This window comes from Micropterus dolomieu, linkage group LG22, assembly GCF_021292245.1.
Source record: "Micropterus dolomieu isolate WLL.071019.BEF.003 ecotype Adirondacks linkage group LG22, ASM2129224v1, whole genome shotgun sequence".
Lineage (NCBI taxonomy): Eukaryota > Metazoa > Chordata > Actinopteri > Centrarchiformes > Centrarchidae > Micropterus > Micropterus dolomieu.
Window position 1 is genome coordinate 9,652,553 of NC_060171.1, and position 15,051 is coordinate 9,667,603.

The window sequence follows — 15,051 nt, forward strand, 5'->3', positions numbered from 1 at the left end:
GTTAAGCATCCATATTCTAGATAAAAGCACAGCTACTGTAGCTCTTACTTTTAGAAGCTGAAATGTTATGCTCATTTTCAGGTTCATAAGTTTATTTAGGGGTTCTGCCAGAATAGGTTTACATGGTTTAATTTTCAAAAAACACCATATGTTTGTCAAACTTCACATTGCTGCAGAAGCTCTTTTTTCAACCTGTGTTGGTTGCTCCGTTTTAGCTACGCAGTAAACCATCTCACTTTTATTTTATCTTTGTTTAGAGTTGCACATGCATATTAATGTTACTCCTTTACTCATGGATTTGTTTTTCTGGTGCCGAAATGTTTCTCGGTGTTGGTGACTTATTACAAAAAAAACCCAAACACTTAATTTCGTGTTAAAATGCGTTGTAACGCATGTTACTGAGATTATAATGGATATAATATGTAATTACGTTACTTTTGTAACGCGTTACTCCCAACACTGTTTATAACTGCTTTAAACAGATTTGTTAAATGAATTAATTAATTTTGGCTGCATTATTGGTGTAAGTAATACCTTAGTCATGTGTTGGATACTTGTACCCAGAGAACCACCTGGCAGCTTTGGGATGACCAACTGATCTTAAGTCAGATGTTTTCCAGTCTCTGCTAAAGTTCACACCACATATTCACAGGAATAAATTGTTTGTGTTGCTCTGTGGTAGAAAAAAAGTGCTTACACCATGAATCATCGTCTTTATTAATTCAGTTAAAAGGAGGCATTAAAAAAGAAATCATTTGAGATCCTCAAAGAGCCTATTTGATAGACGAAAAGCCTGTGAAGGACTACTCACGTCTGAAAGCCTTCTCTAATCAGCAGGAAGTGAAACACCAAGGACAGACCGGCTGGGTCCTTGGACTGCTTTTGGAACCACGTCTGGTCTGTGTGTTTGTGCATGAAACGTGTGTGCGAGCTATTGAAGTCGACTCTGTGTTCTCTCCCTGGTGCTTCCTGGTCCTCAGCCAAAGCCAGGGCTCTGTAACAGGAGATAAAGCTCGTCTGTGACCAAGACAGGAGGAAATGGAGCTTGGCTCTTCAGAGAGGGCCACTCACAACTGTATTTACATCATTTTGGAGGGGAGCTCTACGCTAAACTTGTGTGCGGTCATCAGTGAAGTGTCATGTCTGCACAGAGAGAGCTGTAGTTTGTTTAGAGAGCTCTCCCTACAGGCATAAACAAAAACAAGGGGCTGCCTTTTAATTGCGGGGGTAATTTATCGCCTGACTTGCTAATTAAATTGTGTCTTCCACCAGCCTGCCTAACACCATGAATGCACAAAGCCAGTGTTCAAGCAAGGTGTGGAGTAGAAGACTTTGCCGCAGGCGAGAAGAGACAGGGGTAAAGGAGAGGGGATGAAGGGAAGGAGGTCTGAGAAAGAGACAAAGGCAAGCCTGCTAGCGAGGTCGTAGGGAAGTAGGGGGAAAAACAAAAAGAGATGTAAGTGAGACTGAAACACATGCCCTGCTGCATAATATCCTTGATCCCCCCTCTTGTAACGCCACAAGTTACAGAAGTCGAGGGTGCTCATATGGACATGTAAAGTGTAATTAGGTAAGCAAGGCTGAAGAAAATGCACACTCTTCAGGTCAGATTTTTCTCTGTGCATTTGTGTGGGATAGTGTTTGTTCAAATAAACTATTTTCACTCAGAATTTATTTCGAACCTTTAGAATCAGAATCAGAAATACTTTATTGGGAATTTATTTTTGTCATAATGGCTCACTTTGCATATCAAGGTTTAAAAGAATAGAAATAATAATAGAAAGTAGGTAAGTAGAAAATATAAGAAAATATACAAATAAAAAAATCCAAACATGAAATCTAAAAAAAAGAAGTGTACAGTATTTAACAGCATTAACAGAAATGCATTGATAAATAGTTGTAGTGAATTAGATGGTAACACTGTAGTAATAATGAGCACTGGTAAGGTTCATGGGGAATGGATACAATCCTTAAAAACTACAGTATTGGGACAGACTAACCAGAGTTTTCAAGCAGAGAATATTGCACAATGAGTATTTAAAACAGAGAACATTACACATTAGTATTTAAATACATAAAATTGGACAATATGTCAGGTACTGCACTGCAAGGTCCGTTACTGACTAAGAGTCCATATGTTTGACAAATGTCACCAAATAGAATGATTTTATGCCATTTAATATACTACTCAAGATTGCTGCAGTGGCAAAAACTAAATGTGCATTTCTTTTGTTTCGCCTTTTAATGCATGGGTTTTATTACTGTTTAAAGCTGCTATAATTTATATTTTATATTAACAATAGATCAAATAACTTTAATAATGTGAAAGGGGTCGCTCATAGGGATGAACCCACAGAGAATTTTCATCCGACTGCAGTTTTCCTCAGCTCTAATGAATATTTTACTGTCTTTTAACTGTTTTGATTCACTCTCACTGCTCTCATCAGCATCATTGAAGAGCACATATGTAAAGTTAACAACTAGCTAGTGAACTTGGTGGAGCATTTAGCAGCTAAAGAGCCAGATATTTCCCTCGGGAGTTGGTGGAGATTAGACCAAAGCACAAGAGTGAATATTGCCATCATAAGTGGCTGAAAAAAAACCTGGTTGATACGTGTTTAAAGCTTGTTTCTGGGTCAGACGTTAACATGTCCACAAGATGCAATTAAAGGTGGGGTAAGCGATTCTAATCCAATACACATATTTCTGTCAAATTCAGCTAATCTGGTGCTTGTACACAGCCCTGGCTTTGTAAATGGGAAAACAAACCGTTGCCCACTGACATTGACCATACTTTCTAATTGGCAAAGACATGCTGTTGTTGTGATGTTAGCTATAGTAAGCAGGAGAGCAGAAGTGAGTATCGCTGTCTGGAGCTGTTGTGGTGGCTTTGGAACAACATTGTCCTCTCTGCATGTTAGCTTCGCAGTGCCAACTGTAACGACTAACCCCCAACTTGGTGAGCGTTCGTTGCATTACACGTTGTGTCGTTGTTCGCTCTGTATCGTGATATTTGTCATGGAATTGGATTTCTCTATAATCGCTTACCCCACCTTTAAGCACCTGCATTGTGGGGGGAGGGAACATGCAGGATTTGAAGTAAGGTAACATCAGACTCGTAATAGACGAGAACAACCCTGGCAGAAAGTTTTGAAGAAAAACAAATAGAGCATTTTAGTTGTGTTTTTGTGGTGCAAAATCAGAAGGTACTTCTGTGTCCAACAGGAATCAAGTTTTAATCCTCCAGGTACATGTGAAGCACACAGGCAAGTACATGAATAATTCTACATCTGTGGCAACCAGCAGAGTAGTGGTAAAAAGCAAGTACATCATAAGCGTATGAGTGAGTATTTGAGATGTTTGAGATGATGCTGAACCTCATGAACAGCAAATGCATATACTGTACATGTATGTTTGCAGACCTGAGTCCATGCACTGTACATCAAACAGTGTCCATGCATTTCAGCTTGTTTGTCGTGGGACCAGGTCAGGCAGTAAAAAGACATGTCCATGCCCATCACGTACATTAAGATATGATGGACATGTACAACTATTCCCTGAAGCAGGAGTATGAATATAATTTACTGTGCCTGAATGCACTACAAGTCATGCTGCTGCCCATACAACAAATTGCAGGTTCCCTGGAACTAATGCCCAGAGTAGCGTTTCTCTGTCAGTGTGTCATCACCACCGACTATAGATACGCTGCAAGCTTGCATCTCTGACACATTCAAATCCAAAAGGATGCAGTAAACTCACTATTCATCCTATTTTTCCCATGATTATGCTTATGTTTCATTGTGAACGACATCTGTGTTGAAATCATAGAAACCCTGGTCTCTGTGAGCTCCTCTCCAAACACTAACACACACACAGACTTATTAAGTCAGTGGTCAGCAGAGAGGCCTCGTGGAGAAGGGAACAAGGGGATAGGCTAACTCCAAGATTACTTGAGTTGACGACAACTACACTTTTTAATGTAAGTAAGTACAATAAAACTTTATTTTAGTTAATGTAACATTAATCTTGATTGTTTGACGATTCATGTGAATATTGTTGTTGTTAGACATGTAGCTCTCATGATAATGAGTAAAATCAATAAGAATTTATTTATAATAAATGTCTGAATGTAATCTTCCCTTTCCCACCCACCCAAGTATGGTTCCCCCAGTAAGACATGGTCATTTCCACCACTGCAAATAACACTGTGAAGCGCAGATACATGTATGACAAAAGTAGACAGCTGGTGACCTTGCTGATATCCCATAACCAACCGGTCCATCACTGTCTCCCAAGGGAGTGGGTGAGGACATCCACAGGTTATAACTTTGCACGGTTGCATATTGCGGCTGTGACAATTCCCCTGATGTGATCGCACCCATCATGCAGGAAATTACTCGACTGAAACAGCTCAGGTCATGCTGTTGTTCAGTAGAATGCACACATGGATAAAACATATCTTTGATCCAAAATGACATCCCTGACTGGAAGTTGTCACACCCACAATGAGCAGCTTGTTGCTGCACACATAAAAAAATGAATGTATTAAACTAAACATTTTTCACACTAGTCCATTTCCAAGAATGCGGCTTGTATAATTATGCTGAAATACAATTATCGAAGGTAACACATTGACTGAATTTTAACTGTGGTATTGTCTTTTGTCGGGCTCATATTTCTTTTTATGAAATCACTAAAAGAAATGTATAGTGACATGTCTTTTGTCAGTTCCTCATTTCATGCACATTATATTTCTAAAAAGAAAACACTATTGAGCTGTATCCAACGGAAGACCTAAGCGGCCATACATTCAATTGTTTATTTTTTACTCCATTTCCCGTGATAAAGGGATCATTTTCTCATTATCTTGAGATAACGAATGTTGTTTACCCCTAATAACGGAATCATTTTGTTGTGATCTTGAGATAACAAACCATAGCTAAAGACAGGGGCTGGTGCGTTTCTTTAGGATAATTTCAGAACACTTTGGAATGTGACTGGTTAGCTCAGTTGATAGTGCACAGGCCTTGACATCCAAGGATTGTGTGTTTGACTCCTGTTCTCAGTAATTTTTTTTCCTCCTTTGGTGTATTTTTTACTATCCTCAACAAAGTTGTTATGAAGAGATTCAGGGGAAAACGGAGTAAAACTATTTTTTTAATCGAACCGCTTAGGTCTTCCATAGTATCCCCATAAAGCTCCTCTTTTTTTTCACCAAACATGTTCTGTTTTTCTGTTGCTTCCAGCAACCCATCAGGTTTGAATGTAGACTACTTCAAAATCACAGTCTGCACAACAGCAACAATGTTAATTGGGATTAAAAGATTTAAACTAAAAAAAATGATTTTCTACTTTTACACATTAACAGTAACAAAATGATACTTTAATGGTTTAATTGACTTTAATAGTCAAGTTTACATTGTTGATGGCTTGTTGATGTTAGCATCAAACAATCTCAACTTTATCACTTGAATCATATTATGGAAATTAGCTTTTTAGTAAGTAATAACCTTCAAGGTTGCTGGGTAGTAAGAGTGTAGTTTATTTCCTGGTCTGTAGCTTACATATTTTACTTTTCTTTTTATTAATCTTTAGAAAAACAATGGCCATAATCATTGAAATCTGAGACTAAATTGCCATCCAGTTGATTGCTTTACAAGGAAAGTTTGCTGCTGTTGGTCAGCCAACTAAAAGTCGCTACTGGTAGGAAAGATGATAGTGTGACATTTCAGCAGCAGCCTCCCTGGAGTCCAGTGTATCTGTTTGGCTAATGCTACTGGCTAATGAGTGTTGCTAACGATGGTTCACAGAATGCTAGTAGATTTAGTACGATGCTAGCTGCTAAGATAACTAGCTGGATAGATGTAGCAGACTATAAAACAAGAGTCTCTAGGCTTTTTCATGCCGTGAAACCTGCTAGACCCCCACTAGATGAAAGGTTATCACCCATTTGAGAAGGTGTTGGTCATTTGTCTGTATTATCTGCATGAAGATTAACAGTCAACATTACATTTCATCACAGTTTATTGGTTCTGGGCCCCAAAAGACCCAGACTAAACTGTATTTGATTAGATTTTTTAGGGATATGGAAATACACTCAACTAAAGCACAATATCCACTGTCACAATAAGGTCTTTTAGAGGCCCTGTGGTGAACAGGGTCCCCATGTCAAAATCTAGTTTTACCTTTCATTATTTCAGCCCATGCAGACATGAAATAAATTTGTGTTTAATCTAAAACACAACAAACTTGGGGTTATATAATATTCCAGCGTAGGCATACTGTACACAATGTATAGAGAAGGGGGAAACTGGGGACGAAGTAGCTCATTTTTGCCCGGGGTCATTTTCTGTTTAAAAATAAAATTCCTGCACTTTTTTTGTAAATGCATTCATATATTTAATTTCTGCATCCTGCTTGAAAAGATACATCATATGCACAAGGAGAGCATTATATTATTTTGTAGCTTTGTGTATTCTCTTTTCACCATAACCCAAAGTGTTGAATTCAGCGCTGCATAAACTCTCTGAATAAGGCTCATGACCATCTTCCACAAAGTAAATCAGTATGCTTGTAAATAGAGTGCATTCATCAGCACTCGTTGCTATCACCCCGTGATTCCTTCAGTTAGATTTTCTTACTTATTGATTTTCTTTTGTCCATTATCTGCCAGGCGGTGCAACGAAAATGATGAACGTGACTTGGTTGGGGAGAAGTGCTGTCATTTTGTATGAATTTAGATAAGACATTTAAAGCTCACCGCTGAAGCGTCATACATCAAGTTATTATCCATTGTCACCTCCTCTCAACTCTTTGGCCCTTTACAAAGGGCAGTCTAGTCACTTTTGAGCCATCATTTGAAAACTGGGTTGCCTCACATTAAAGGTCTCATCTGGGTTATTGAATCTCCCTCTGTCGTGTTTCTGTGAAAATAGGTGAAAGTATCTCTTTAAAGTCAATTTAATGACTGAACATACTGTACTGAACATAGTGTTTTCAAAAAAGTAACGTGCATAAATGGTCTCTGTGTTAATCATCAGGGCTGTAAGAAATGTCAACATGTATCATTTTCGTATTTACAGATTTTATTTCTGTTTCTATTTTTATAGACATTTTTCAAATACTTGTCGCATTATCTTTATTGCTGGCATTGACTCTGAATACTGAGGATCCTATGCTTTTGTTTCTGTGTAAGTATAGATCTTCTTGTGTAGCATCTCTCTTGAACTTTTACACCTGTTTCAAATGCTAATTTTATTCCAGTGGTGATTAGTAGGATATCTTTCTTATGAAGTGTTGTTCACCACTGTATAAAATGCATACAAAATAAGATGCTGAGAGAGCTGCCAAATAAAATAGTGCAATTTTAAGGGCAGTGAATAAATACATTTACATTTCAATCAGTAATGTCTTCGTAACATTAGAGGTCAAATAACAGCAGGTAGGTGTAGAACCACAATGAATAAAAGGTTGTGCACATTGGTATGAAACTTGTAAAGCGTTTTGTGTGGAATAGATTCTGTAGGACTCGTATCCAGTCCTTCAGGAGCTGCTTAAAGGCCTTAATGTGAACAACAAAGGGACAGATCCAGAGCAGATTTGTTGACTGACCTGTTACTCAAAATCAATTATTTTAAATAAAAAGTTAAACATTTTGGGCCACTTTCTGCCAGAGAATGAGATGAAATGGTCGATAACACTCTCATGTTTGTGTGTGAAGTACGGAGGTAGAATGAAGAGGCAATTGGCTTAGCATAAAGACTGGAAACAGGGGAACGCCTAGCCTGGCTCTCTGCTCACCAACAACTCTGAAGTGCACAAATTAATATGTATCTCATTTGGTGATAACGTACACAACAGACCACAAGGTACCTCTGTGCAGTGTCAAACGCAGAACTGAGGTCAAGAAGTACTAGCACAGAGCTCTCACCAGCGCCAGAGGATATTAGAATGTTGTTAGAGACCCTCAGAAGAGCAGTTTTGTTTGAGTGTTGTTTCCAAAACCCTGACAGAAATTTATCATAGACATTGTGCCTCTCCAATGGCGATAGGTTTGCCACAACCTCTATAATGAGTGATAGAAGCAGTTTAGATATGGGCTTATAGTTTATTAAAATGGGCTGCTTGCATGCTTAAAATAGAATGGAACACATCCTGTAGACAAGGAAAAGTTGATGAGAGCTAACCCAGTGTGGCCAAGTTTTGGCCACACTGGGTTAGACTTTTTTGCCACAGAGAGTGAATTAATCACACACATTTTGAATGACGATGCCACAGTGTTTTTATTAGCAAAGCATTTGGGGGTGCCAGCCATTTGGTGGATCAAGTGCACTCTGCTAACTGTCATGGGTTGGTGAATCTGACTGGGATGTTCATGGGTATGAAAGAAAAAGCAGGGACAGAGATGGGGGTATAGTAGTAGGGAACCCACTTGACCACCTATTATGGTTTGTAGGGGAGGGAGAGGTTTGCTTGTGGTGACCGGAAATGACTACGTGAGGACACGGTTTTCCCGTTTTTGGTTCGTTTTTGGTTGTGGAACAAACAGATTTACTTTTTTTGTTTTTTTTAAATTACAAATTAATTTGGGATTTTCTGATTATACTCAGACCCTCTGTTTTCTATTTCTTTGCATTTTTGGTATGAAAAAAACATTGTATTTCTCTTTCTTCATTAGTTCAAACTAAAGGAAATAACTATCAAAATTTACACACACCAGCAAGTTAGAAGTAATTCATTTTGATTGATGACAAAGCCGTGTTGTCATCAGCAAAAGAGTCTTTGGGGGTGCCAGCCATTTGGCAGATCAAGCACACTATAGCGATCCCGACCATGACAAAGGCATGGGCCGGTTAGTGATTCTGACTGGGATGTTCATGGGTATGATAGTAAAAGCAGGGACAGAGACTTGGGGGATAGTAGTAGGGAACTCACTTGACCACCTAGTGAGCTTTGCTTGTTGTGATTGTAAATGACAAGGTGAGGACATGTTTATTCCTTTTTTGGTTTTAAAACAAGTCAGAGGACATTCTTCCACTGGGTGAAAGGAAACTTTTCCTGCCATGTCTTTATGAAGGTCAGACTACATGAGCTGAAAGAGGGACCAAATTGTTCTGATGAAAAGCGATGAGGGGATGATGATAATGACAGTTCTGAGATATTTTAGCTTTGCACATTGTGGTCATGATTATATATAATACCTTTTTTGAAAGTATATGAGCCATTTTTCCAGGTAGTTTCCCTGATTAGCTTCAACCAGAGAATAGGTACTAATCACAGAAATCACCTGGTGTAGTGTTCGATTGGTATGAAATTCTGTAATACTTGGCCATCTGTGGCACGTGGCTGCCCATCACTGCTCCAGTCACAGCTTTTGGAAAAGATGAGAAAACTCTCTTTGCCGTGTTCTCCAAGTAAGAATAAAATGTACCATCTCTATTACATTCTTATTTACAAAACCTTACCCTTTGATTCTCCAGGTTAGTTACCTAAGACTAATTAGAAGGTTGCATAGCAACAAGATGATGCAGCAGTCGTTGTGTCCTTTTAGCTCTTGTTCTCTGTGATATTATACATGTATCTGTGATACAAAGCTCACATCTGTGCATGTGTTTGTGCATGAGAAGCAAAAGGCACTCGAGCTGCCTACTATCCTGCCATATTCATCCTCAGACACTGAACCATAACCAGTTTTGCTGATGAAGTACACTACACTAATGAATGAATACTTAGCATAATTTTGACATACTTGTTTTCAAACAACAGACAGTAGTTTTAATATTAACTACCTATCTTAAAGCACAAGAGTATGAAAGAGCTGCAGTTAATTCATTCTCATTGATATCCAAATGTATGCAGCAAGATTCTGAAAAGTCAAAGCCAATTATGTGCTCTATAGGCTGTGGTCTGACCTTTATTTCATGTGATGTTTGTGTTAGTGTTCAAATGAATGTGCCACCAGTATGTCTACGTGTAGACACCTCATGTGACTTTGTAGACACCTTATGTGAGTTCCTGTATTCTTACCTGTGTTAATGTTTACATTGTCTACATTGATGCAAGGCAAGGTTTATTTGTATAGCACATTTCAAAACAGATACAATTTAAAGTGCTTTACATAAGGCAAAGAAATGCATTAGAACAAAATTTAAAAACAATAAAATAGGAATGAACTGAGTTCCACGGTGGTCCCACTATTTCAACAATTCACTTGTCAATAGCGAATGTGGCTAGACCTACGCATTGTCAATGGAAACATCTAATGTGCTGGTAAGATGCCTGTTGCTGCCAGTAAAGTTGACAATAAAGCTGAATTGACAGAATTGAACGGCTGAACATGAGTATCAGATGTATTATATAGTTATCAAAGGGGTTTTGTTTTGTCGCCTATAGAACACTAAATACACGCAGCAGCTTAAATCAAACAATGGTAATTAACAGTGCCATGTTCTCTGTTCAAACCCTCAGTTCATACAGTGGTAAATCAAACATCATTTTTAGACAGATGATCCACTGAGTTACTAAGTTTTTCTCACCCTACTGGCACGTCATGTGACTTTATCCCCCTTGATATCCTGAGGCGTGAGGAGGGCTTGATGCATGTAGTGTGGGTGTCACAATGTTGCCATTTTCCAGGCCACACCTGCCAACTGGCAAGAACATGACTAACCCATAGAGGGCCAGTGGCTGGAAACCTTCCCTCTTCACTAAGCTTCTCAGGCTGGGACCACATGATTCGACGTGACATGGCAGGTGGATAGCGGTACAGGGGACAGCTGGATGCTACGCCCCGCAGGCCAGCTGGGATGTGAAGAGTCTCCAGATCAGAGCTGATTGAACCTGGCTCGCTATTTCCCAAGCTTTGTTTGCGGTGCCACTGCCCACAATGCAGTGACCGCTAATTCTGAATGGTAAAACAAACAACAACAAAAAAAAGGTAAAAACCGAGCCAGTCATGCTCCTGCTGGGAGTTGAACAGTTGGCCTGCATCATTTCTGTGTTCCAAGTCAGCCAATTAGTGACAAACATGATTCCACAGGCAAAGCTACCTCTTATTAATTCATGACTGTTGGAGAACTAGAAAATGACATGTCTGCTGGTAGAGATTACCATATTATTGGCAGATGCTTTTTTCTGTTCAACTAAAAATTATCATTGCTAATTTGTGTACCTGTTATTGTAAGTGTTAGCAAATCATGAAAAAAAAGAAAATAAAGAAAATAAAGCCTAATACAACTTTAGATAAAAACAGCTTCTAGCAGGTTTCATTTCTAGCCAGGTTGCTTTGTGGGGATTTAAGAAAAAAAATTATAGATAAATAAAACTGGCAAGCAGTGTAGCTTCAATTGATCTCTCATCTAAAACATCAATATCAAATGTCAGGTTTTGGTGTGGGATATGCTATTTTGCATTGACGTTCAACAGTCTTACAAATGAGCATTCCATTGCAGAAAAGCCAAAGATGTCAGTTTTTCCCGACAGCCGCCTCTAAATGCAATACACACTCAGTTAATTTAAATAAGGGCTGTTACTCTACTTTCTTTCTATAACTACAATAATCAGATGATGTATATATATGAAATTATTTGAATGGCTTTCTTTGAAATGTAGGACATTAGGACCTCAATGAGAAATTAGACAAAACATTTTCTGGGGATTTGGATAAACCAAAATTATAAATTCCAACATTTTACCACATAATATTAGCTGATGTTTTTCTTAAACTCCTTAAAACTCGCTGACATTACAAGTCATTACAAACTCAGGCTGTGCAGTCGGAAAATTGTTCAAATGGATCTTCAGATGTTGCTATAGTTATAAGATATTTAGGTTGCATTTAAGGCAGTGGATCTTAAACTTTTTCTGTCAGTCCTTCAGAAGCCAATAACGTTAAGACCCCTAGCAAAAGTGAATTATCATTGACATGAATCATTAACAATACAGGCAATTGAAATACAAAAGAATTGCTAGCATCAAAGACCTTTTGTTTGTTTATGTTCCCCTATATTTATGTAGCTTTAGGTCCTCTCAACATCCAAGACCCCCCTGAAGTGGCTCTACACCCCCAGGAGGGCCCGCCCCCCAATTTGAGAACCACTGATTAAAGGTAAATAAAATTATTCATAATCCATCCATCTATTTAAAAATATATATAAAAGCCTATTTGATGGAATGACGAGACCACAAAAACATCCAACTCTGTACATGCTGATAGAGTATATACTGTAAGTGACACTGTCAGAAAATGTGGAATAAGATTTTTTCCAACATGAACAACTATATAGGGGGAAACTGAGAGAAAACTGAATGTTAAGGCATTGTATTGTGCTTGAGCATCTTCACACCCGGTGTGTTGATCTTTCTTATGTCCCTGGCAACTGATTTGATTATCTACAAGATATGAAAAATTTGAGGCGCTAAATGTTCTTGCTTTTGTTTGTGAATATTTTCTAAACTCTGGATGTACCCAACCTCTGTGTAATGAGCCTGAGAATTGGGTAGGATTAACTCTGGATAACTGCAATGAGATTGCAATTAAAGTTTCAATTAAACTGCAGCTACAGTTAGGTTACTCCCGCCTGGGTGTTGATTTGCGATCCGTTAATTTGGAACAAGAGTATTCCAGTAAGTAAGACTTCTCACTCTCTCTCACTTTCTATCTCTCAAATTACTGGTTTGGGAGCTTCATTATTAATCCTGGGTATTCTGTCTACAAAAGGACAGTATATGTGTCACTGAATTTTCCGTTTGGACATGCCATATTATGCCACAGAGACAAGGCTTTGCTGGATGGTTTCCACAAGAGATGGTACAGAATTTGTGTATTTTTCTCAAATTAATGAAATAATTCATCGATGCATGGAGGATGCTCAGTGCAATATGAGGATCTGATTGTTTGCGGAAGTTGATTGTACCCCAGGGTTGCCAGCACTATAAATATTGCTGTTGGCGACTCGTGTGTGTTTGTGTGTGCAGCATTGGAAGAGCTCAAACACTCCCTCTTAGTTTCAGGGGAGAGCAGAGGACACTGGAATGAGAGGTAATGGTGGCAGCTAAATAGGCTATAGGAATATCCTACAAACTACAAAAAGCTTGAGGGCTTGCCAATTCTGCTCTTGGCACAATTTTGCTTGAGTAACCTACAAAGTCCAAAGCAGATGAAAGATGTCCTCATCTTATCCATTTACTACTTCTTACATGCCATGATGTGTAACATACTTCTACGTCTGATAGATAAAGCTTGAAATTTCTCAAGGGAGAATATACATTTGATAAATGTAATATGCAAGTTAACAGTAGGGGGAAGCAACCTCCTAAAATACATTGGTGTACATACACGAAGAAAAATGAGGGGGCACAGAATTACAATGTCTAGAGCAGTTTGCTAAAATGGAGTTTAAATTAATTGTAGAATTAAAATATCAGGCTGGTTCTGGTGTGCACATATTAAAGACTGAGACAGAAACTCTCCCGTTATATTGAACATATTAAAACACCTTAACTTATCTCTTAATCTTACATTTTAGAATTATTGTGATCTTATTATCTACATTTACTCGCCATAATGATATCTAAAAGACACGCACAAACACAAATAAGAGCAAATATTAAAACACCAGTAATTAAAACATCAAGTATTTTGCAGGGCGAAGTGTCACGTTGCATGTCTGTCTATCTGGTAAGATTCTATGGAGTGGCTGCTGTATTGTTTTGATTAGGAAAATCATTTGGACAGGTAGGTTACACCTACAAATTATGTTATCTAAAGTAGTTTTGACTGGGTGGTTCAACAACATGTACATAAGATATTTCATAATGATGGTTGAAGTCGTATCTTGGCGATTTCGCGTAAACTAAAGCAAAACGTTAGTTGCCCGTCTTATTTAGCTAACAGCGTGCTAACCCATGCTAGCAGTACAGCTAGCTAGTAGCTAAGCAGTCCAACATGCTAGTGCCAGACCATTGTTTCTGATAATGACCATTTTTATGCACTTTTTTTGATTTTAAAGGTTATCGTTAGCCGTAATGAATATCAGACATTCGACGTCCGTACATCATTAGGGTCGTGGTGCTAAAACCGCATTTCAAGTACAAACAGCTGTTTAAAGCTAGCTCGTATAAGTGAACGAAGCTAATTGTGAACGCTAGCCAATAACAGTGCGGTTTGCCAGCTGGCTAACGTTATTCGGTTTGTGTGAATTTCGCCAACATCTCAGCTTAACATTATATTTAAGCAGCTAAGCTGAATGTAATTTTGACCGCTCACTGGCCTGTGTGACGACATTTTAACATAAGGACCACAGCACTTGGTTACATTAATGTAGCGTTAACTACATTAATGTTAGCCGACGCTTCCAACACTGCTGACTTGGTGCTCATACAGAAACGTAATGTGCCATACATTAGCGTTATTGCAACTAACAGATCATTTTAAATGTTAACGTAACACCCCATTGTTGTATTAAAAGCTTTTTAGCTAATTCTTAGGGTTTTAAAATGTAGGAATAACCCAGTTTCAAGTAACGTTATACGTTGTCCTTGGAAAGCAGGGTTAGCTTATTCTGGGATTCATAGTTAGTAATAATGGGATGTAAATAGTATAATGTACAGCAGTTATATACCATTTAAATATATGTAAAGTGTTGTTTTAGGGATTTCAAAAGATAAGCCATCCGTGTAAAGAGTTAAACGGCATACATTTTCACACACGCTAATGTTATATTGTTCGTTTCCATGCAGTTTATCGTTACATCATGCATTGTGTGCTTTCCTCCAGCAGAGGGCACTGCAGCATAGTTTTGTATTTGATTGGTTTGGAAAGCAGAACACCGGGAATACATTTGTGGGCTGTTTTTGTTCATAGCTAAGCCTCAGCATCTTAAAGCCATGCCAGCAAGTAAAGTTTCTTTGTAGCTCAAACTCAAGCTGCTCAGAATATGTGATGGGTAGTATAAACGTCTTCTATAAACTGTCTTCAGTCATCACAGAAATGTTTGAAAGAAAACCCTGCTTTCCATAACTGTCTGCTGAAGGGGGGGGGGGGGGTTCCCT

At 38.4% G+C, this 15,051-nt stretch overlaps 1 protein-coding gene and 1 long non-coding RNA gene across 6 annotated transcripts in view; one reads left to right on the forward strand and one right to left on the reverse strand.

Annotated features, from left to right (window-relative positions):
• Positions 1-750: 750 nt before the first annotated feature.
• LOC123961716 overlaps positions 751-15,051 on the reverse strand; it is a 29,980-nt gene continuing 15,679 nt past the window's right edge. Inside the window, exons 5-6 of the long non-coding RNA XR_006822759.1 lie at positions 10,536-10,903; positions 751-994 (exon numbers count right to left, since the gene is read on the reverse strand). This is a non-coding gene — a long non-coding RNA (uncharacterized LOC123961716). The remainder of the gene's footprint in view (positions 995-10,535; positions 10,904-15,051) is intronic.
• The window catches only part of hmg20a (high mobility group 20A), a 10,417-nt gene continuing 8,876 nt past the window's right edge, over positions 13,511-15,051 (forward strand). For 2 of the 5 annotated variants that reach the window (XM_046037332.1, XM_046037331.1), the window contains exon 1: positions 13,511-13,678. In XM_046037332.1, the coding sequence (XP_045893288.1) occupies positions 13,565-13,678 (114 nt within the window). In that variant the 5' untranslated portion in view covers positions 13,511-13,564. Of the gene's footprint in view, positions 13,736-14,334; positions 14,388-15,051 lie in introns of those variants that run through there. The other 3 variants (XM_046037333.1, XM_046037330.1, XM_046037334.1) reach the window with 3 other exon arrangements.